Source organism: Psammomys obesus, unplaced genomic scaffold (assembly GCF_907164565.1).
Source record: "Psammomys obesus unplaced genomic scaffold, mPsaObe1.curated_primary_1811, whole genome shotgun sequence".
In the NCBI taxonomy this organism is placed as follows: domain Eukaryota; kingdom Metazoa; phylum Chordata; class Mammalia; order Rodentia; family Muridae; genus Psammomys; species Psammomys obesus.
Window position 1 is genome coordinate 2,112,163 of NW_026596085.1, and position 21,304 is coordinate 2,133,466.

The window sequence follows — 21,304 nt, forward strand, 5'->3', positions numbered from 1 at the left end:
TACCCACACCCTCTACCTGAGGAATGTCAGTAGTCCTCAGGGATATTACAGGTCCAAATCCCAGCAAGCACCCGGGATTCCTAGAACGGCTCTCCACGGTAACAAGGTGTGTCAGTACCTTAGCCCCTCAGCCAATGACCTTCACCCACCCTGGACAGCCCCACCACTTCCGAAAAGTTCTACATAACCCTCCTTCACCCCAGAAAAAGCTCATCTGCCTCCCTGCAGCTGATCCTGCAAGATTTTTCCGTTTGTGCTCAAAGGCCACCAAACCCCCAGTCAGTCACTTCTGCTCCCTGTTCCTGAGGACAGGTATCCAACGACCCCAGGAATGCGGGAGAGCAGCAGGACACTCAGTGGTTAGGGGCACCTGCACGAAGTTGCCACCTGTGACCCCGGTTTCAGGGAACCTGACCTGCTCTTGTGGGCTGCGTGGGCACTTGCACACACGGCGCACATACGGACAAGCACACATGCACACACACACACACGCACACATAAAAAGTGAAAGTGACTCGGGGTAAATCAGCCGATTTACAGATGCTGGACTTTTCAAGCACAATTGCAGGGAAATCATGTGACCTGTCGACTAAAAGGAAATAAACTCAAGTTATAAAACTTTTTTCCAGTTTGTAAGTAATTCCACAGAACAGCTTCCCTTTTGAAAAAACAAAAAATAATGATCTAACCATTCCTTACAGCTTAAGCTTTCTTTATGAAAATCTGTTATATGGTGAAAATACAGCTTTCAAGACTACAAGTAGCTCTGGCATATTATCTTCTTGTGAGGTTTTTGAACTGTCAAATCAAAATTAAAGCATTTCCACCATAATTAATATGGGAAGACCTCAATCAATGGAGTTGTTTTGAATTAAAGAACATTATGTTGAAAATTAAAACAAACAAGTGAGAGACGTCAAGGCCCCTCTGGACACTCTAAGCGAGCACAGCGGTCATGTGCAGCTGTCTCCTGCTGTGGTGTCTGCAGCTGCGCTCACTTTTGGAAAGGGGTTTTACAGCCTTTGCTTTGCTCGCCCTCGTTATAACCTCTCTTGGTACTTCCTGCCTGTATCTTCCATTTTGCCAGAGAAGCTGATCTGGAGAGAAAGCTAAAGAAAGAGACAAAGCCTGGAAGCACTCGCTCTCACCCCATTTCCTTTCCCTCCGAGCATGGAGCATCACAGAGGAAGCTGTCTCCTACCCCCACATGTGCCCACCCTACAGGTCACACCTCGCTCTCTGACTCACTTCTTACAACTGGATAAATCGGCGTACAAGAGCACTTTCCAAGGAGATCTATTCCCAGACCTACTTATATACCAAACTAAAACCTACTACAATACTTGCAAAATCATCCAGAACATGTCACTGAAGGAACAGTTTCCAAACACGCAGACGGAGTGAGAAGAACTGCTCCTCAACCGTGCTTTGGCTCTAACTTCTTGCGGTTCCAAGGGATCCATTCAGGCTGGCTCATGTGTGCCAGGGAGGACTTGACCTCAGCCATAGGCTTTCGGTTTTGCTTATTCTCACAGTGCTAGGGAATTAAACCCAGGGCCCTGTGCATGCTAGGCAAGCGCTCTACCACTGAGCTACACACACCCTCAGATGGCAACAATTATTCTTTTAACGATTTGTGCACATGTGTAATCTTACCCTTCTGGCTTTGTTTCCTAGACATTGCAGTTTTCTCACGCTCAAGGGGAAAAAAAGAAGAAAATATCTTTGTCCAAGTTCTGGGACTCCTGCTAATTTAAAAGTGGGCAACACAAGTCTGTAGTTGGATAAATACAAAATCCTGGTTGTTTAAAATTCTGTTCACCAGTTGTTAATTTCTTCTCCTTTTCTGGTAGCAACTTTTTGTCAGGATGTATCATTGCAAACAGTCATGTCTTTTTCCAGGGAGATTCTAGAAGAAAGAATACAAACACATTTACAATTACAATAAAGAGTATCAGTTAAAAACTGCACAAGTGACATTTGTGGGTTTTGAATTTCCGAAAAACTAGTTTTACTTAATGAAAGCACCATTTTCTAAAGAAAGCTTAATCTTAGGATCATCTTAGTTGAAAAGTATACTTTTGCCTCTCTGTGGGACTTGCTAGATCTCTGGCACTTTGACCTGCCCACATGGCACAGAGGTATAAGTATAGTCCCAACCCTTCACCAAAGCATCTTTTTGCAACACACGGAGATTATTACAGAAAGCCACAACTGATCAAAATGCAAAGAACTACTCACCTGGAGTGCCCAGCCCAAACTGATCCATCTAAACACAACTCCTATACTTAAGGCTTGGGGACACTGTGGGACACTGGGTGGAGAGACTGTTAAGAGGCAGAGGACCAGGTGAGATTCAAGACTGTGTCTAGATATGACAGGGAAGCTCTGCCCACGATCCTCAACTATAAATATAGTTGCCCAGGTAAGACCTGAACAGTGACAGCTCCCTTTGTCAGGGCATGGAGAAGGGAAAACCCTTTAGGCTCCATCCTTCCATGAGGAAATAAAGGCAATTAATAGCTGCTGAGAGAGGGAGAATTAGTCTTCCTCAGGGACGAGCCCCCTAATTGGTTATGCAATCCCAAGGGGTCAGCCCTGAAAACACATACATAAAAGCAAAGCTAAATGGACTCAGCAAATTGTATCTGTATACTTACTTGCATACAGACATGTAAGAATAATAATTAAAGAGGCCATTTGAGATAGGAGGGAGGTAGAACACACGAGAGGTTGGAGGGGAAATGACATAATTGTACTTTAATACATTTTAAAAGGGTATCTTCATTTTTATTTTGATTATGCTGTGCAGTATAGGTGGAAGTAGTATAAAATCAGCCTTCTGCCAGGCACAGCAGTGCACACCTGCAATCCCAGCACTCAGGGAGGCGGATCTCTGTGAGTTTGAGGCCAGCCTGATCTACAAAGCAAGTACAGAACAGCCAAGGCTACATGGAAAAACCCTCTCTTGAAAAAAAAAAATACTGGGAGAGGGAGTTGGTAAACCAGCATGGTGGTGCACACCTTTAAGCCCAGCCTGGTCTACAGAGCTAGTTCCAGGATAGCCAGGGCATCACAGAAAAATCTTGAAAAAAAAAAAATCTGAGTGTTGGGAGTAGCTAGAAAGATGGCTCAGCAGTTAAGAGCACTGTCTGCTTTTCCAACGGACCCAAGTTCAGTTCCCAGAACCCACATGGAGACTAAGAACCATCTGTAATTCCAGTTCCAGCAAATCTGACAATATCCGGACTCCCTAGGCACCAAGCGTGCATGTGGTACACAAACATGGAGGCAAAACATCCACATGCATAAAATATAATTTTAAAATTTTTCTGGAGAGGGCTGGTCCAGGTGGCAGGCTGACCAGCTCAGCTACCACCCAAGCTCAGAGCCAGGCTTTCAGTTGACCCACCCCAAAATCTACCCCACCTGTGAACCCCTGGAGTCTTGCAGGATCCCCACAACCCCAGGACACCAGCAGGATACCCGAGAGGAGTCCCAGTGAGAGCCAGTACTGACGGTGCAGCAGAAGCCAGAGGCCTGTTCGAGGCCCGAGGGGACACTGTGTGACAAACAGTGACACACCAAGCTTCCATGGCAAGATGGGTTTTGGTTTTAATTTTTATTTCGTGGGGAGAGGTTGCAAGGGCAGAAGGCACATATGAGAGAACTGGGAAATGAGTGGGATTAGTGTGAATAATATGAAATTCACAAAGAATCAGTAAAAATTTATGTTGAAAAAGGTTCTAAGCTGGGCATGGTGGCGCATGCTTTTAATCCCAGCACTTGGCAGAGGCAGGGGGATCCCTGTGAGTTCCAGGCCAGCCTGGTCTACAGAGAGAGTGCTCCAGGACAGCCAGGGTTACACAGAGAAACCCTGTCTCAAAAATCAAAACAGAACAAACAAAAGGTTCTGGAGAGGCTGGAGGCCCACTAGTGATTAAGAGCGCTATCTACTACCACAGAGGACTGCGTTCTCAGCAGCTACATGGCAGCCCTCGACCACCTGCGACTCCAGCTCCGGGAGATTCTGGCCTCCTCAGGCACAAGGCACACACACAGTGTCCATGCATATATGCAGGGAAAAGACTCATATACACAGAATAAAAATATTCCGGGGAAAGATTTTGTTGGCGCTGAGCTGTGCATGTCCACACTTCTGTCACTAGTCTCTGAGCACTGGCCCCGTCTCAGGCATTACACATACTCTAGGGGTGGTTAACGGGGATGATGCACTTACACGACAGTGCTTACTGCGGTGCATGAGCACACGCGGCATTTGGACCTGGAGACGGTCTCAGCATGGTCACGCGCGGCACAGCCACATCGCACAAGCGCTGCGTCCAGCCACCACAGGAGACTAGTTTGCAGAGTCATGTTTTTACAAAGTGTGAGAACAGCCAAGACTAGTTGATATTCAAAGCCAGGGGACATTCTACGCAGAAAACAGTAGGCCGTATGGTCCATAAGTCTCCTCCTTTTTACACTAAAAGACACAGCTCCCCGACTGAGTGGTCATCAACAGCATCGGCTCTTAAGCACAGGAAGGAGCTCAAACACACCAGACAGGAAGCCTATCCCTGCGTTTGTGTGTCTCGTATTTCAGTTAACTTTATGACAGAGTTGTCTATACCCTCCTCTTCATGCAGCTGGCTAGGACCCAAACCCCAAAGGCCTCCCCTGTATCAGTCCATCAGTCCTGTCTATTGTTTCTAGACAGGGTCTTACTTTGTAGTCTCAGCTGGTCTGGACCCTGACATGCAGACTGAGCTGGCTTCGAACTCAGAGAACCACCTGCCTCTGCCTCCCAAGCGCTAGGATTAAAGGAATGCGCCACCCTGCCTGGCCCAGTATTATTCTTTAGTAACACAGTTAAGCAGTTCTGATTGCTTCACCTCCTTCTCAACTACATGCACTTATAAAGTCCTGCATTCCTGAAGCAAAGGTGATTGACTCAGGGCACTTAGCATTTATCTATTAAGCAAAAACAAGACAGGGCAATTAAGAGCAATTGTATTTATTGTTTTCAATTCACAAAGGGGAATCCCATGCACATAAAACAAGCAAGTTCTAAAATTCTAGTTAACTTAAAAATTATTAATTAATCGGCAGTATTAACATGAATCTACTATGTCCAAAACTTCTCATAAAAAGTTACGGAAGGGCCAAGTGTGGAAGTGCACGCCTTTACTTCCTTAGTTTGAGGCCAAACTATTCTAGTCTGAAAGTTCCAGGACCACTCAGGCAGTGTGTGCCTAACAAGTCCATGCTACATTCAATTCCCAGGACTAGGAGAGGGATAGACATAGATATATAATATTTAATTAAAATGAAAAAAGTAGTTATGAAACTAATGGGCTAATGAACAGGGCGAGATTTTAAGAATTTCAAGCGTTAACTGGCTTCTTTGAAATGCATAATGTGTAGATGGGGAGAGATGAGGTAATGGAAGGATAACGCAATTTTTAAGAACATAAAAGAAATGTCAACGAGCCAGGACCTGCTAGTCCAAAAATTAAACTATTTCTCATTTCCATATAACAAAATTTCTTAAATTAAGACGTGCCCTCTGGGAGCTGGAGGGACGGCTCAGTGGTGAAGTGCACTGGCTGCTCTTGGAAGGCCCAGCTGCAATTCCCAGCACCCTGTGGTGGCTCACAACTGTCTGCAACTCCAGTTCCAGGAGGCCCAGTGCCTTCTTCTGGCCTCCACACGCACCAGGCATGCAAGTGGCCAGACATACATGCAGACAAAACACCTACACATGTAAAATTTTAAAAATTCTTAAATGCACAGATTATAATTACAGTTAAGCCTAACTTCTAAAGGAAACCTAAAACTGCTTCAGACAAAAACTAACTGGCTCCAACAGGGTGGCAAAAGGTATTCTGGAAAAGAACAGCAAAAAGGTCAGAGGTCAAGGTAACACCCACCCACAGGAAAGTAATTGCTTTCTCCATCATGTGACTATACAACCAGACATTTTGAAAGAGGGTGGCTTTAATCTGCTAAGTCACTAAAACACCCTGAATTATTTAACAGCAGTTTAATTAACCTTTCTTCACTTTTCCCTAGACATTCAAGTGTTCGCTTTAGCAAACACCAAGAAAAATATAATCCTAATTTAGTAAGACATTTTAAGGAATAAAATATAAATCCTGTTTTATGACGATTCTTTACATAGTGAATAATACAGATATTGAAAACTATTTTTATGTGCATGAGGGTTCTGCAAGCATATGAGTGCACCATATGCACGCAGGACGTGCAGAGACCAGAAGAGAGTGCCAGAGCCCCCTGGAGCTGGGAGTCTAGAGGGCAGCGAGCTGCCTGGGTCCTCTCAAGAGCAGCAACTGCTCCTCACCTCTAAGCCATCTCTCCAGACCCATCCCAGGTGACTCCATCTGTGGAACTTCTTGAAGAGATTTCCTACCACTACACTGAGCAGTTATGAAAAGCAGAGAAAAGGTGAGCAAGCACGCCTATAATCCCAGAGCTTGGAGACTCAAACAAGAAGACTGCTGCACATCCAAGGCAAAATCCTGCTTCAAAAAAACCAGCAACACCTATTTAGCCCGTATGTGGCTGGGGCTTTGTTTGTTTTCTTTGTTGTTGTGTGAGGCAGCTTACCACTGTGAAGCGATGGATGACCTGGATCTCAGAGACTGGCCTTTTTCTGTCTCCTCAATGTTGAGACTAAAGGCATGCACCACTACATCCAAGCAACATGACCGATTTAAACATTAGTCTGGACTCTGGGACTAATAGCAAATCAAAGTCTTCTAATCCAAAGGGAGGTGAGGTTTCTCTTGCTCGCAGGACAAATATTTAGGTCCTACTTAAAAAAAAAAAAAATTATTATTTTTGGTTTGGTTTTGCTGTTGTCAGTCTTGCTGCCTGCTTGTATGCAATGACAGCATTACGGGACGGCACCACCAGGCTGGCCTGACTGCACAAATTCTCAAATTAGGAAGCACTGCTCTCACGGTGAGCCCCCACAACTAGCTCATCGCCTTTGCTTTGTTCCAGAGTTCTAACATTCTAATGCGACTAACTCCAGGCCTGCCAGAACTGCTGAGCACGTGGCACGCCTCTGCAATCTGAGGCCCTGAAGACCAACCCTGAGCCACCAGAGTCCTTGGTTCAAAAAAAAAAAAAACAAGGTCTGAACCAGGCAAGGTGGCACACACCTGTGATCCCAGCACTTGGGAGGCAGAGGCAGGTGGATCTCTGGGAGTTTGAGGCCAGCCTAGTGTACAGAGTTCCAGGCCAGCCAGGGTCGGACAAGATGGACAGCTCAGCAACTGTAAGCGCTTGCTGCTGTAGCAGAGCACATGGGTCTCAACCCACCCACATGGCAACTCACGACCAACGCCCCTTTCCGATCTCCCTGTGCGCCAGGTACGCACAAGTTGTATACATGCACACGCGAGCAAAACGCTCATATGTATAAAGTTAAATTAACTTAAATAAAAAGGCGGGGCTGGGAAGCAGCTCAGTGGCAAAGGCTTACCCAGACTGCAAATGATCCCCAGCACTGAAGAAAAGAGAAAAAATGGCCAGGGTCCACAGCAGCACAAGCCCATTTCCTAACACTCAAGAGGCAGAGGCAGAAGGCCTGAGAGCCAACAGTCGCTCAGCTACATTAGACTCCTTATAAAAAAAAAAAAACAATTAAAAATTGATATGGGTCAGGATGATGGGGCATGCCTACAACACCAGCACTCAGGGAATGGAGGGATTATGAGTTTAACTGAGCCTGTCTCAAAAAACCCATTCCTGGGGCTGGGGAGATGGCTCAGCAGTGAAGAGCACTGACTGCTCCTCCAGAAAACCCATGTTCAATTCCCGGCACCCATACAAAGGATCCGGAGGACCTGACACGCTCATCCAGCCTCTTTGGGTACCAGGCACATCCAAGGTGCACACACTTACATATAGGCAAAATACTCATATACACTAAAGAAAAAAAAATTAAAAATTAAACTATTCCTAATAATGTCAGACGTAAGATGTCACAGAGAGAGACGCATCGGGAGGATGGTATGTGCCTGTAAGGCTAGCACTCAAGAGGCTCAGGGAGAAAGAACCCCGGCTTAAAACCAGCCGAGGACCAGGTCTTCTGCAAGAGCAGCAAATGCTCTTAACCACTGAGCCATCTCCCCAGCCCTATTTATGTATTTGTGTGTGGCGTGCATGGCCACAGAGGCCAGAAGAGGGCATTAAATTACCTGGAGCTGGAGTTCCAGGTGGTTGTGAGCTGTCTAACCTGAGTACTGGGTCTGACTTGAGTGCCGGGAACCAAACTTATGTACTATGGAAGACAACAGTAAATGCTCTTAACCTGTGAGCCATCTTCCCAGCCCCTTTTAATAGCTAAACAGATCTGAAAACCAGACACAGCTGACAATGTATTATTGTTATGTATATATTCCAAGTTCCTAGGACACTACTAATCTGTGCATCACTTATATGCCTGGAGCCCACAAAGGCCAGAAGAGGGCATCGGATTTGTGGTGGTTTCAATGAGAATGACCCCAGAGGCTTCTGTAGTTGGTGGAACTGTTTGGGGAAGGGTTAGGAGGTGTGGCCTTGTTGGAGGAGGTGTGTCACTTGTGGGTGGGCTTCACACTAGGCCTGGTGTGTCTCTTTCTTGTGCCTGTGGATCAGATGCAATCTCTCAGCTCCCGCTCTAGTGCCAATTCTGCCTGCCTGCTGCCATGCTTCCTGCCAGGACAGTCACAGACTCATCCTCTGAAACTGTAGGCAAGCCCCCAGTCAAATGCTTTTTTTTACAAGTTGCCTTAGCCATGGTGTTTCTTCACGGTAACAGAAAAGTAAAAGACAGGATCCCCTGAAAGTGGAGTTACAGATGGTTATGAGCTGCCAAGTGGTTGCTGGGATCTGACTACTGTTCTCTGGAAGAGCAGCCAGTGTTCCTAACGTTGAACCGCCTCTTCAGCCCCATTGAAAGAACTTTTAATTTAAAATCTCCATTTGAGACTTTGGTGGTAGAAATTCAAGCTGAAAATCAGTTCCCATTCCCCTAAAAGGTTTTCCTTTCTGTGGTGTTCACAAGGTCACAGCTGGGACAGTAGCCACCTGGCTGTGCACTTCTGATTGATGGCTTTACTATGGATTTATCTTGTTGTTTCTTCCTTTTCTGGAGTCAGGATCTTGCTATGGAGTCTACCCTGGCCTGGAATTCAATCTTGTTGCCTATGTCTGCTGAAGGCTAGGATTACAGACTTGTACTAGCATGCCTGGCTTCATTTACATGTTTACACTTTCTCAGCTATATTAGGGGGTCTTTGACAGACTGACTACTCACGGAACCCACCCCTCTTTCTAGTAGTACATCTTATTACAGATGATAAAAGAAATATTAAGTCAAAGATGCTCATTAAAGAAAAGGGGATACAAGTGCGTGGTGGTGCCACCTGTTATCCCAGCGCTGGAGAGGATGACATAGTACCACTGCCTCAAGTTCGAATCTAGCCTGAGACACAGAGCAAGTACCAGCCCAGCCAGGGCTGCACAGCAAGACTCTGCCTCCAAAAACAAAACTAAACTAAACTAAACAAAACAAAAGAACAGGAGTGAGGTGTGAGATGGCTCAAGGGGCACTGTGCTTCCTACCAAGCCCTGAAAACCTGAGTTTTCCTAAACCCCACATGGTAGAAAGAGAAAACCAACTCTTGAAAGTTGCTCTTTGACCTCTGCAAGCACACCATGCACATGCACAGTAAATAAATAGGTAAATAAAAATACCTACATACATAAAATAAAACCCACTCAATCCAATAGCATTGCAGGCACAATTCATTCACAGCAATGGGCACAGAGGCCTATGAAAGGAGCTCTGCAAAGCTGGGTAACACAGGGAGAAATAGTGTCAAGGGAGAGCGTAATAACCACTAGATGCTGAGTCACATGATTCATATCACTTAGTCCAAGAAAATAACCAGAAAAAAAAAAATTAAGCCAGGCATGGTGGTGCACACCTTTGATACCAGTGCTCAGGAGGCAGAGGCAGGCAGATCTGTGAGTTCAGATCTGTGGTCTGCAAAGAGAGTTAGTTCTAAGATAGCCAGCGCTGTTACAAAGAGAAACCCTGTCTCAAAATAAAACAAAACAGAAACAAAATAAGGAAATAACCAGATTTGATGTGTTCAGCTTTCTGTATATTCTGCTTAACACAACTGCTCCAGCCCAAATCATGGTGTAACAAAATGAGCAGTCACAGTCCTGTCAGGGGGTAGTCATCAGCTGGAGGTGGCACAGGTCTGCGGCCAGCACAGTGATGCGCTCTCATAACCCCAGCACTCGGAGGGCTGACACAGGAGGATCAGCCTTGAGGTTATGCTGTGCTACACAGTACGACTGAACAAAGAAGCAAAGCTTCTCCCTGCAGGGTGAGATTCTAGCTAACACTTTCTTTGATCTCCTGCTTTCGTTCTTCTTTGACCAGCTAATAAAGCCACATCCTAACAGCATAAAGGCAACAGTAACACAGAGCTGGCAGCGAGCTTGGTCTGGAGAGTGCCTGCTACCATGCTCCCCAGCATCAAGTAGGGATGGAGAGGAATGTGGCAATCACGGTACTGCTAGACAAAAAAAGTGGGCTTCCCCGAGACTTCCCAAAGATGTAGTAACTGTGGTATTCACAAGCAAATGTCTTAGAGCAGGGCAGAACGAAGGGAAAACTGTCTAACTTCTGCTGGAACTGGATGACTACATGACCTCCCCGAGACTCGGAGATAAACTCGGTTAGGGCATTGTGTGGCAAGTTCACGGTTGTCTTTCAGTAAAGACAACAATGCTTTAATGCTAGACTTCCTTTAAATAAGCTGAGATGCTGCGAGCCAGGGGCATTTGGCTCTAGCTTGTCTTGCCTTGTCTTCCAGCAGACTTCAGTGGAGGACAACCAACCAGGCGGCCAGGAAGGCTGCCCTCATGAGCACTGGCCGCTCTGTGGCTGCCCTGAGGAGTCTGCACAGCAATCGCAGCTGCTCCGTGCTTAACAGGCACCGTCCCAGCCACAAGTGTTCCAGACAACCAGCATAGACACGGGCTGGCCACCACGGGTCTCAGTGGACCCCAGATGACCCTGCGGCTACTTTCATCCACACCAGAAGAGACTCCCTTGGAGGGCCAGCAAAAGGCCTGAGACAGGTACAAATGCAGCTCTTCATGTGTGGGCTCTGCTGTGACTGGTGGAACTAAGTCCTTCAAAATGAGGAACTGTGGTGAGACTGGTACAGAGTACTCTGTTTACACGAAGGTCTACCGTGATTGGTGCAAACACCCTTGCCGCACACACCCGCTCTGGCTCTGTAACTTCTCCAGCATTTTCCTGTGTCGCCCCATGAAAGGCTTGTCTCAGCTGCTGGTGGTGCACACCTGTAATCACAGTACTCCAGGGGCTGAGGCAGAAAGGCTGACTCAAAGGCTGGAAAATGGAGAGGGCAGCAAGAGGAGGAAGCATGCATGGTTCTCGATGAGGCTGAGACACGAGCTGTAACCACTGAGTGGAAGATGGAGCACGGCGCCCTAGTGCAATCCCCTGACAATCACCTGTTTTGCTGGGGGTTTTTTTAATGGTTTTCTTTTTTATTAATCATTTATTTATCTTTTATTTTTATGTATATGTGGCTGTCTGAGCTTATGTACCTCACCACTGCTCGCCGGCACAGCAGCACTTCTCATAATAGCCAAAGGCAGAAACAACCAACTGTCAAAGACAGACAAACAAAATGTGCTGTCCATATTAAAATAACAGCACTTGGCCATAAAAATGAGGGAGATTCTGACAGAAACACTGTGAACTGTGCCATCAGTATTGGCCCCTCGTAGCATCATCAATAGATTTTCATTTCAGGCATCAAACTGCAGTTACTGCAGCTGAGGCAGGAGGATCAGAAGTATGAATCCTGTCTCAGGAGAGGAGAAAAGAAAAATGAAATGACACGAATGAAAATGCCATGATGAAGTCCATTACACCGTACACTTACTTTCAGAATAATTTTTACAATGCAGGTGTGACTGTAATTCTGGGTGTGGAGAGATGGCTCTGCAGTTAAGAGCACTGGCTGTTCCAAACCTGGGAACCTACACGGCTGCTCACAGCCTTGTGTAACTACTTTCCCAGGAGCTCTAATACCCTCCTGGGTGTTAGACATGAATATACATTATAATCAAATCCCCTTACACCTGTAACAACAGTACTGGCTAAAGCAGGAGGAAAACTGTTAGTTCAAGGCCAGCCTGGTCTACAAAGTGAGCTCTAGAACAGCTAGGACTATGGGGAGATCTTGTCTCAAAAAATCAAAAAAACAAAAAACAAAAAATTTCAGGTACCAAGAAAATTAATGATAAAAAAATAATAATATATTTTGGTTATTTCACAGTGGCCAGTAGAATATATAATTCTATGTTCTCAGTTTCACTGTCCAATCAAAAATGTAGGGACTTGAGAGATGGCTCTGCAGTTAACAGCACTTGCTGTTCTTTCAGAGATCCCAGGTTAGGCTCCCGGCACCCATGCCAAGGCCCACAACCACCTGCAACTCCAGTTCCAGGGATCTGACACCCTCTTCTGTCCTTTGAGAGCACCAGACATGGTACACATACATGCACGCATGCACCTACACATGGTACACATACACACATGCAGGCAAAACGCCTACGCACGGCACATATTCACACATGCAGGCAAAACGCCTACACAAATCAAATAAATATAAAACTTCAAGGGTCTGCAGAGTTGGCTCAGCATTTAAGAGTGCTTGCTGCTCTTGTAAAGGACCTGGGTTCAGTTCCTACAGTGGCAGGTGGATCTTTGTGAGCTCAAAGCCAACCTGGTCTGTGAGTTTCAGGCCAACGGGGACTGAACAGTAAGATCCTGTCACAAAATTACACTTAATTAATTAACATGTACCTGTAATAGAGACCCTCACGATGAGATCCTTACATAGAGAGTTTGTTCAGAATATGCAGGTGGGCTTACAGAGGTGATTTACTATAAAAGTGTAACCAAACAAAATAAGCAGAAAAGCAACTGCTGCCACACACTAACGCATACTTAGAACCTAAGTAACAGTAGGCCAGCAAGAGCCGGCTGTGTGCTAACCACATTGACAAGCTATAATCATGAACCAAGTGGATAATTCAAGGAAAAGCATCACTCTCCGGTTAAGAGCAGGCTTAAAACAGCAGCAAGCCAATTACCACCAAACAGATCCATGTAGTCAACACAGGAGACACTGCAGTTTTACAAAGTGATGTTTTCACCACCTACACCAAAAGGAACTGATAGCAGCAATGTTTTCAAGTTCAAAATGCTCTTTCATATATATATGTCTTCATTCAAATTCATTATATAGTGGTCTTATCCTCACCCTCCTCCTCAGTCCCACCACTCTTCAGGCTACCTAAAGAATGCACACACATAAATGCTCTCCACTGCCAATAACCATGTCATTCTGCTAATTGAGTAATGTCAAAAAACTCCATCTCAGCCAGGCATGGTGATGCACGCCTGTACTCCCAGCACACAGAGACGGAGGCAGGCAGATCTCTGTGAGGGACATCCAGGGCTGCACAGAGAAACCTAGTCTCAAAAAAAAAAAAAAAAAAAAAAAAAAAACCAAACAAGCAAGCAAACAAACAAACAAAACACAACTCCATCTTATCAGCAATACAATCTTAACTTAGGGTCTGGGCCAGTAACAAAGCCTCATGTAATTGGTGAAATCCCCAAAACATCTATTCTACTTGTACCTAACCACAAATTTGTCGCAGGTCACTGGGTGCAGAAAACACCTTTGAGCTGAGCTACATCTCCACTCTGGAACATGTCTCAAAGGCCTGGGGCTTCCAACAGTGGATGAAGCACACTTCAAAACCCACTCCTGCCCTGCCTTATGCCAACACTGACGCTAACTGCTGGCCTCGGTTGAGGCCTCGATAAACGGCAGCCTAAGAACAAAGGGTTTATAAACCTCAAATGTGTAAAAGAGCTCGGGACTGAGTCAACTCTCAGGCAATCGGCCTGAGCCTCAGATAGACCCTCACAGAAAGTGCGGCCTCACTAAGTTTCCACAAAGCTCCAGGCAAACATCCTATGAACCTAAAGCCACTTTGAGGCCCAATAATCACAGGCAAAAGAGAGGGGTGATTAGCCTTCATGGGGCATTTAGAAAAAATAAAATGGGAGTGAGAACATCCTAAGGGACAGTTTGCTGTAGCTATTTCAACCTTTATATTTGGTGTTATGTGACAGCTCCTACCCATGAAAAGAAAGAAATGGAATAAAATGACTTCCATTTCACTTCCTGTTCTGCTCAAGCATTCCTGCTAACTCTGACAAATATTTGAAGTAGCTGGGTGCGGCAGCATACATCAGTAATCTCAGAACGCTGAGGCAGAAGGATTGTCTCAAGTTTCCAGGCCAGCCCTGATTACACAGTAACGTGAGACCTGCCCAGACTACACAGTAAGACGCTGTCTAAAAACAAAAACTAAACAAAAACTTCAAGATACGCCAGGCACTCAGATCACTTTCAATGAATGAACTAGATATAAAAGATCAACAGTAACCAGCAAATGATACAGGTAAAACCTCTTTAAATGAAGAAAAAAAAAAAAGTGCAACCAAGCAAGTGTACTGGAAACGCTCTACACTGACCCTTTTTTAAATAGATATAACACTCTGAGGATGGCATCCACATTTGCATATGTGAATGAAAACGTCTGACTGAAGGAAGGAAAGCGGAGCAAACCATTTCCTTTGAAATTGTTTCTACTACAGGTGTCCTGCTGGTGAGACAAGTTAGTGAGCCAGCAGCGCTCCTCACACATAAGATGGAGCAGGTGAGTGGTAATAAAATTACCACTCAAGTAACTAAACTTCCCGAAACATTAAATACCAGGCACTGGGCACGTGTGTGAAAGTGAAAAGTAAGGGCTGTCCTGAGTTCAAGGACAACCAGGAAGACTGACAGGGTGACACTCACCATCAATCCTGGTGCTCATGAGGTCAGAGATCCACCCGAGGCCAGCCTATTCTATATATTGAGTTCCAGGACAGCCAAGGCTACACACAGAGACCCCATCACAGAAGAAAACAAACACACAAATGACCTGGACTATATATTAAAGTCCATGCCACCTTGGGCTGCAGAGTGAGATCTTGCTCCAGAAACAAACAAACAAAAAACCAAAATATAGTGGCACATGCTTGCAATCCCAGCACGTGGACAGTAGAGACAAGAGAATCAGCAATTCAAAATCATCCTAGGATGCATGTTGAGTTTGAGGTTTGTCTGGGCTACAAGAGAGCCAGGTCTCAGAGGGAGAAAAATGTTGCTCGATCATATGGTAATCCTTTGTTGCTGCAGTTGTTCTCTGAGACAGCCTAGTGCTACAGCCCAGGCTGACCTTGAACTAGGGAAGCAGTCCTCATGTGCAGTTCTAGATTTGTGGACTGCAGGCAGAGGCCACCACACCTTGTTTGATCCGGCAATATCACTAAAACTGGAAATAAGGACTCTAGGTATTATTCACAATAGCCCAAAGGCATAAAACAGCCCAAATGTCCACTGAGGACGGAGAACCAAAATAACACTGCAGCAGGCGCACTGTTATTTTGGCAAACACCTGGTCTCAGCTACTTAGAGAATAAAGCAAGGGCTTATTTGAACCCAGGAATTCAATGGTTTAGTGCATATGGCCCTAAAGCAATCCCCGGTGCACATGGGCATACACCATACACATATACACACACACTAGAGAGAGAATCCAGGATTTCAATATCTGTGAAATACACAGAATTTAGCTCATAGACATAGAAGGTAAACAATACAGAGACGATCGACAGAGGCTCAGCAGAGGTGGGGAGTGGGGTGTTGAGGAATGGCTGTTTAATACACAGTGACAGACACTTCCCTTTTGGAAAAAAGGTCACAAGACAGATGACCGTGTCCAGACATGTCAAAGTTCCTAATGCTATGATCTGTACATTTAAAGTGGTTAAAACATCATCTAACCTGACCCTGCTTTAATTAATTAATTAATTGGTAACATTCTATGGTATGAGCCTGTCGTGGTGGCATACAGCTTTAATCCCAGCACTTAGGAGGCAGAGGCAGGCAGGTCACTGTGAGTTCAGACTGGTCTACAAAGCAAGTCCAGGACAGCCAAGGCTACACAGAGAAACCCTGTCTCGAAAAAAAAAAAAAAAATTGTGGTAGGTGTGTATGTTTAAGACAGGGTCTCATTGTGCAGACCTGACTTAGCTGGATTTGTTTTTTACCACAGTAATAAAAAAATAAAATAAAAAATTAAACAACCAAGAAAGAACAGTCAACCCTTTGTGGCAAAAAAAACATTAAAAAAAAGGGGGGGCACAGTGACCATGCGTGCTTCGCCGACTAGAGCCCAGATGATTTACCCAAAAGGTCAGGACCTCAGTACAAATGAATACACAGAAAGCAGCAAGACCGATATGAGCAGTTATACTTCTAAAACAGAAGTGAAGTGGTCCACAAGAATGGTTTCTTTTTCATTCCCAGCTTTAATACGGTGGCTCTACAATAAGAAACTATAAGTGGCAATTTTAAAAATAGTACATATATATTTCTCCTCATACCAAAATTGAGTGACTGTGCAGCTCAGCACCTAGAACACATAAACCTCAACAAAAGAAAATACCTTCCCCTCCCCTCCCCTGTTCTACCCTCTCTTTCCCTGCCCTCCCCTCTCCTCTCCTCCCCTCCCCTGCCCTGCCCTCCTGTTATTCACTAGCACCGGCAGCCTGATCGGCCTCTGAGGAGCGTGCTGCTGTTTTGGACGGTGTCCCTCAGGCCCCAGCTGTTCCTCTGTTCTGTTCATTCTGGGTTTCTAACAGTGTCCCGTCTATATTTAGAAGTAATGCCAGTATCAACTGTAGAATCAACAGGTGCCTGGAGAGCACTTGAGCACTGAGCAGTTTTCAATTGTTTTTCCAAGTTAATTGGTTCTGGCTCTGCAACCGCTGCCGTGACTCCTGTAAGCACCATGCACCGAACACTCCTCCGACTAGACTAAACAGAAAACGTGGGTGTGACCATGGTCTTCGTGACCTGCCTCCAAGCTATGACCAGAACCCTGGAAGCTCTACAACCACAGGAGCGACAAACTTTTCAAAGACTCTACAGATGCAATTATTCCACAAACCAATCCAAGCAAAAGCATTGTTTGCTTCAAGACAGATGTGGTGGTACACGCCTGTAATTGCAACATCTGGGAGGCTAAGGCAAACAGAGCCTGGGCTATATTACAAGATCGTCTCCAAAAGGACAGCGGCTAGGAGGGGAGGCAAGAAGGAAAAAATTACTGTGTCGTAACAGACTCAGGTTTCAGCCAGTTCATACTGCTTTAAAGCAGTATGGCTTAGCAGTTCCGAGCTCTTCCAGAGGAGTTTGGTTCCCACATCAGGAAACTCACAGCTGCCTGTAATTCTAGCTCCAGCATACATATTGCACACACCCACACCCAGACATCCAGACACACACACACACACACACACACACACACACACACACTGTTCATTCCTGCAATCCCAACAAATGGCAGGCAGAGCCAAGAGGACCACGAAGCTCCAGAAGAGCCTGAGCTATGGAGGGAAAGCCAAAAACTGGTGCCAGGAGGTCCTGAGGGCCTGGCCTGGTGGCACCTGTTAATCCCAATCCTCAGGAGATGGGTGGGTGGATATCTGGTCTAACAGAGTTCCTGGGGGACTGCCTCAAAAACAAACAAACAAAAAAAAACAACAGAAAACACCAGGGGGTTGGAGGGGGTCTCACTCAGCTGGCCGAGCGCAGGAAGCTGTAGGTTCCACGGCCACATGAACTTGGCATGGTAGTGCGCCTGTAATCCCCTATAATCCTAGCCTGCAGGAGGTAGAACAGGAGGACTCTGTCTCAGAAAGAGAGAGAGAGAGAAGAAAAAAGCCTGAGGGATTGAGGGAAACAGGCAGAAAAAAATTTAAGAAGCCATGCAAACAGAGATAGGTCTGGATCCAGCTTCCTTATTCAGTACATCTGTGATTTTAGCAAATTATTCCTCTCTAATTTATTTATCTGTTTGTTTATTGGTTTTTGGAGACAGGCTTTCTCTGTGTAGTCCTGGTTGCCCTGGAACTCACTATGTAGACCAGGCTGGCCTGGAACTCAGAGATCCGCCTGCCTCTGTGTCCAGAGTCCTGGGATTAAAGACCACCACTGTCTGGCTTTTTTTTTTTTTTTAACTCTCTAAACTTATAAAGATTATTACATTAAAGGGGATGATTAATTAAATGAGATTATACACAGAAAAGCAACCTTACCACTTTGCCTAACCCACTAACAGGTCAAGAGCCACACTTCACCAGTGAGGACTCTGTTCTCTCTTCTTACACTGATATGGGAGTGGGGGTGGGGGTGAGACAAGAGGCCTCCTGCAGTCCGAGTACAAGGTGAACTCACACTGTGTAGTCAAAGATGGATGACCTTGAGCCTTCTGACCCTCAGGCCTCCACCTCTCAAGTGCTGAGAATGCACTCTGGCTCCACTACATCTGCCTCCACACTTGACTGTTGTATAAGAAAAGTGAGGCATGCTTTAGCCAGGCACGCTTGCTTCGTTCGCCTGTGATCTCAGCACTTTGGAGGCTGAGACAGAACCAAATATTATGAATTACCAGCCAGCTTGGGCTATTGAGTGACAGCATCTCAAAAACCGTTCAAAATTTTAAGTACAATGTAAAGACCTGACAAATGGCTCTAGTGGTTAAGAGCATGTACTGCTTTTGCAGGGGGTCAGACTTCAAGTCCCAGTACCCACCTCAGAAGGCTCAAAACTGACTGTATCTCTAGTTCCAGGGATTCCAACCCCCTCTTCTGGCCTCTGGGAGCACTACACTCTCATGCACAAACACACCGACAGACATATAATTTTAAATAACATATAAGAATTTTTTTGTCTGTTTTTCTTTTAAAGATTTATTTATTTATTACTCTTACAGCATTCTGCCTGCATGTGTGCCTACACACCAGAAGAGGGCGCTAGATCTCACTGTAGATGGTTGTGAGCTGCCGTATGATTGCTGGGAATTCAACTCAGGGTCTTTGGAAGAACAATCAAGTGTTATTAACCTCTGAGCCATCTCTCCGGTGTGTGTGTGTGTGTGTGTGTGTGTGTAAGAACAATCAAGTGTTATTAACCTCTGAGCCATCTCTCCGGCGTGTGTGTGTGTGTGTGTGTGTGTGTGTGTGTGTGTGTGGTGTGTGTGTGTGTGTGTGTGTGTGTGTGTTTTCCAAGACAGAATTTCTCTGTGTAGTCCTGGCTGTGCTAGAACTCACTCTGTAGACCAGATCTGCCTGCCTCTGTCTCCTGAGTGCTGGGACTAAAGGCGTGCACCACCACTGCCAAGCTATAAATTAAGAATTTTTAAAAGTATATTTTAGATCATAACTTTGGGGTATTTATAAAATAGCTTAAGGCTGCCTGCTACCAGAAACATAGCTGAAAATTATAAACTGATGACTGCCCAGAAATCTTAGTTTAGATGAGTCAGCAAAACTTAATGCCTCACAAATAAAAAGCTTAACACAGACATCTATGAATACATAATGATAATGATAGCTTCAAAATCAGTGATCTTATAGTCAGTGCTATAGCAAATTCAGTCTGGAAATCAAAAAGCATCAAGAAAACACAAGTTCATCGTAGTAGCTCACACCTGTAATCCTAGTACCCAGGAGTCTGACTACCACTTCAGTGCCAACTGGGGTTACGGAACTGGTTCCAAGGCAACCTGGGAAGAGTGAGACCCTGCAAGGAGGGATGTGGGGAATATAAAGTCCATAACCCAGAAATGCTTTCTTACACTATTTCCAAATCATCTTAACTCAATGGAAGGTACTGAGGCAGCCTGATCATTAGCAATCAGCATCAGTGAACAATTCCTAAAAACAAAAACCCCAATTCTCTTTCCCAAGCACAAAGCCAGAATTAGATGGTTTATAAGCATTTCTCAGTGGGAAACTGAAATTCCAACAAAGGAGAGACAACCTAGATTTTTTTTTTTTTTAAATCACGGCCATTCATTACTTTTTAGTGCAAACACCTTGAACTCTGCAGTGCCACTGACCTCACAGCGAAGTATTTCTGGTAATGTGTCCTCTCTAGCTTCAATAAATAGAGAAATTATGTGCAGTAGTCTACTGAGCTGAGCAGGAATAAACAGCTTCGCCTTACAATAATACAAGTGGATAACGAATAATAATAAAAATTAATGAAAGACCGGCTTGCATGCCTTAGCAAGGGGCCAACTCTGAGGCTAGCCCACTTTCTGAAACAATCCAACCATCTTGGATGAATTAGGACGCGAAGACCCTTGGGGTGCACCTACCCTGTACTCTGCTTTCATTCAAGACCAAACTCGTATTTCTTTGCCTTTTTCTAGTCCGTTTTCCTCTCAAATCCCGAAATTGTCCTTCCACCCTTTAAGTCCCATGATGGCACTTGCGTCCTGGGGACGGCTGACACGCATGCAGAAGACTCACGTGCCCCTTTCGCTTTACTTCACATTTCAAATGGCCCATTATCTCATTCTCGTAGTTTCCGAAACCCAGGACCGCACACACGCTCACGCCAGAGTCCCCCCTCACTCCATTGTCTCTCCGGCCTATCCTCTGGAAACTCCCCAACTCGGACCCGAGCGCCTCGCTCGCCCATTCACCCCGGAGAGCCTCGGCCCTCTGAACCCTGCAGGTCCCAAAGGGCCCCGGCCCCCTCCTCCGGCACCCCAACCCCCAACAACTGCCCCTTCCCTCTTTTCCCGACCTCGAGCCCTCCCTCCACCTCCCGCCGCTCGCACCCGCGCCACCCACTTCACCCAACCCCCTCGGCCTCACCTAGCCCGGGCTCCCTGCAGTCGCCGCGGCCCCCAGTTCCGGGCTCTGCGTCCCGAACGCTCGGGGTCCTGGATGAGGAGAGAAGAGCCTCCGCCTCCTCCCCGCCCGTCCTCGTCCTCCGGAGCCGCCGCCGTCGCTGCCGCGCTCCTCCCCCAGCTCGCCCGAGGCCCGGCGCCGCCCCGCCCCCACCGCCGCCTTCCCCGCTCCCCTCGTCCGCCCGGGCGGCGGGCAGAGACTGGCAGGCGCGGCTGGGGCCGGAGCGCCCGCGGATCCACAGAGACCCTCGCCCGCCCGCACACGCGCCGCTCGCCCGCTCGCCCCGCCTCGGAGCCCGCGCGTGCGCGCGCCCGTGCGCGCGTCCCGGCC

General features: G+C 46.2%; 1 protein-coding gene across 2 annotated transcripts in view; it reads right to left on the reverse strand.

The window, feature by feature from the left end:
• Nucleotides 1-21,213, reverse strand: part of Spats2 (spermatogenesis associated serine rich 2) — a 70,955-nt gene extending 49,742 nt beyond the window's left edge. The window contains exons 1-3 of one of the 2 annotated variants that reach the window (XM_055626967.1): nucleotides 20,939-21,213; nucleotides 6,631-6,838; nucleotides 1,657-1,909 (exon numbers count right to left, since the gene is read on the reverse strand). In XM_055626967.1, the coding sequence (XP_055482942.1) occupies nucleotides 1,657-1,681 (25 nt within the window). In that variant the 5' untranslated portion in view covers nucleotides 1,682-1,909; nucleotides 6,631-6,838; nucleotides 20,939-21,213. The remainder of the gene's footprint in view (nucleotides 1-1,656; nucleotides 1,910-6,630; nucleotides 6,839-20,938) is intronic. The other variant, XM_055626966.1, reaches the window with a different exon arrangement.
• Between the last annotated feature and the right edge of the window lie 91 nt (nucleotides 21,214-21,304).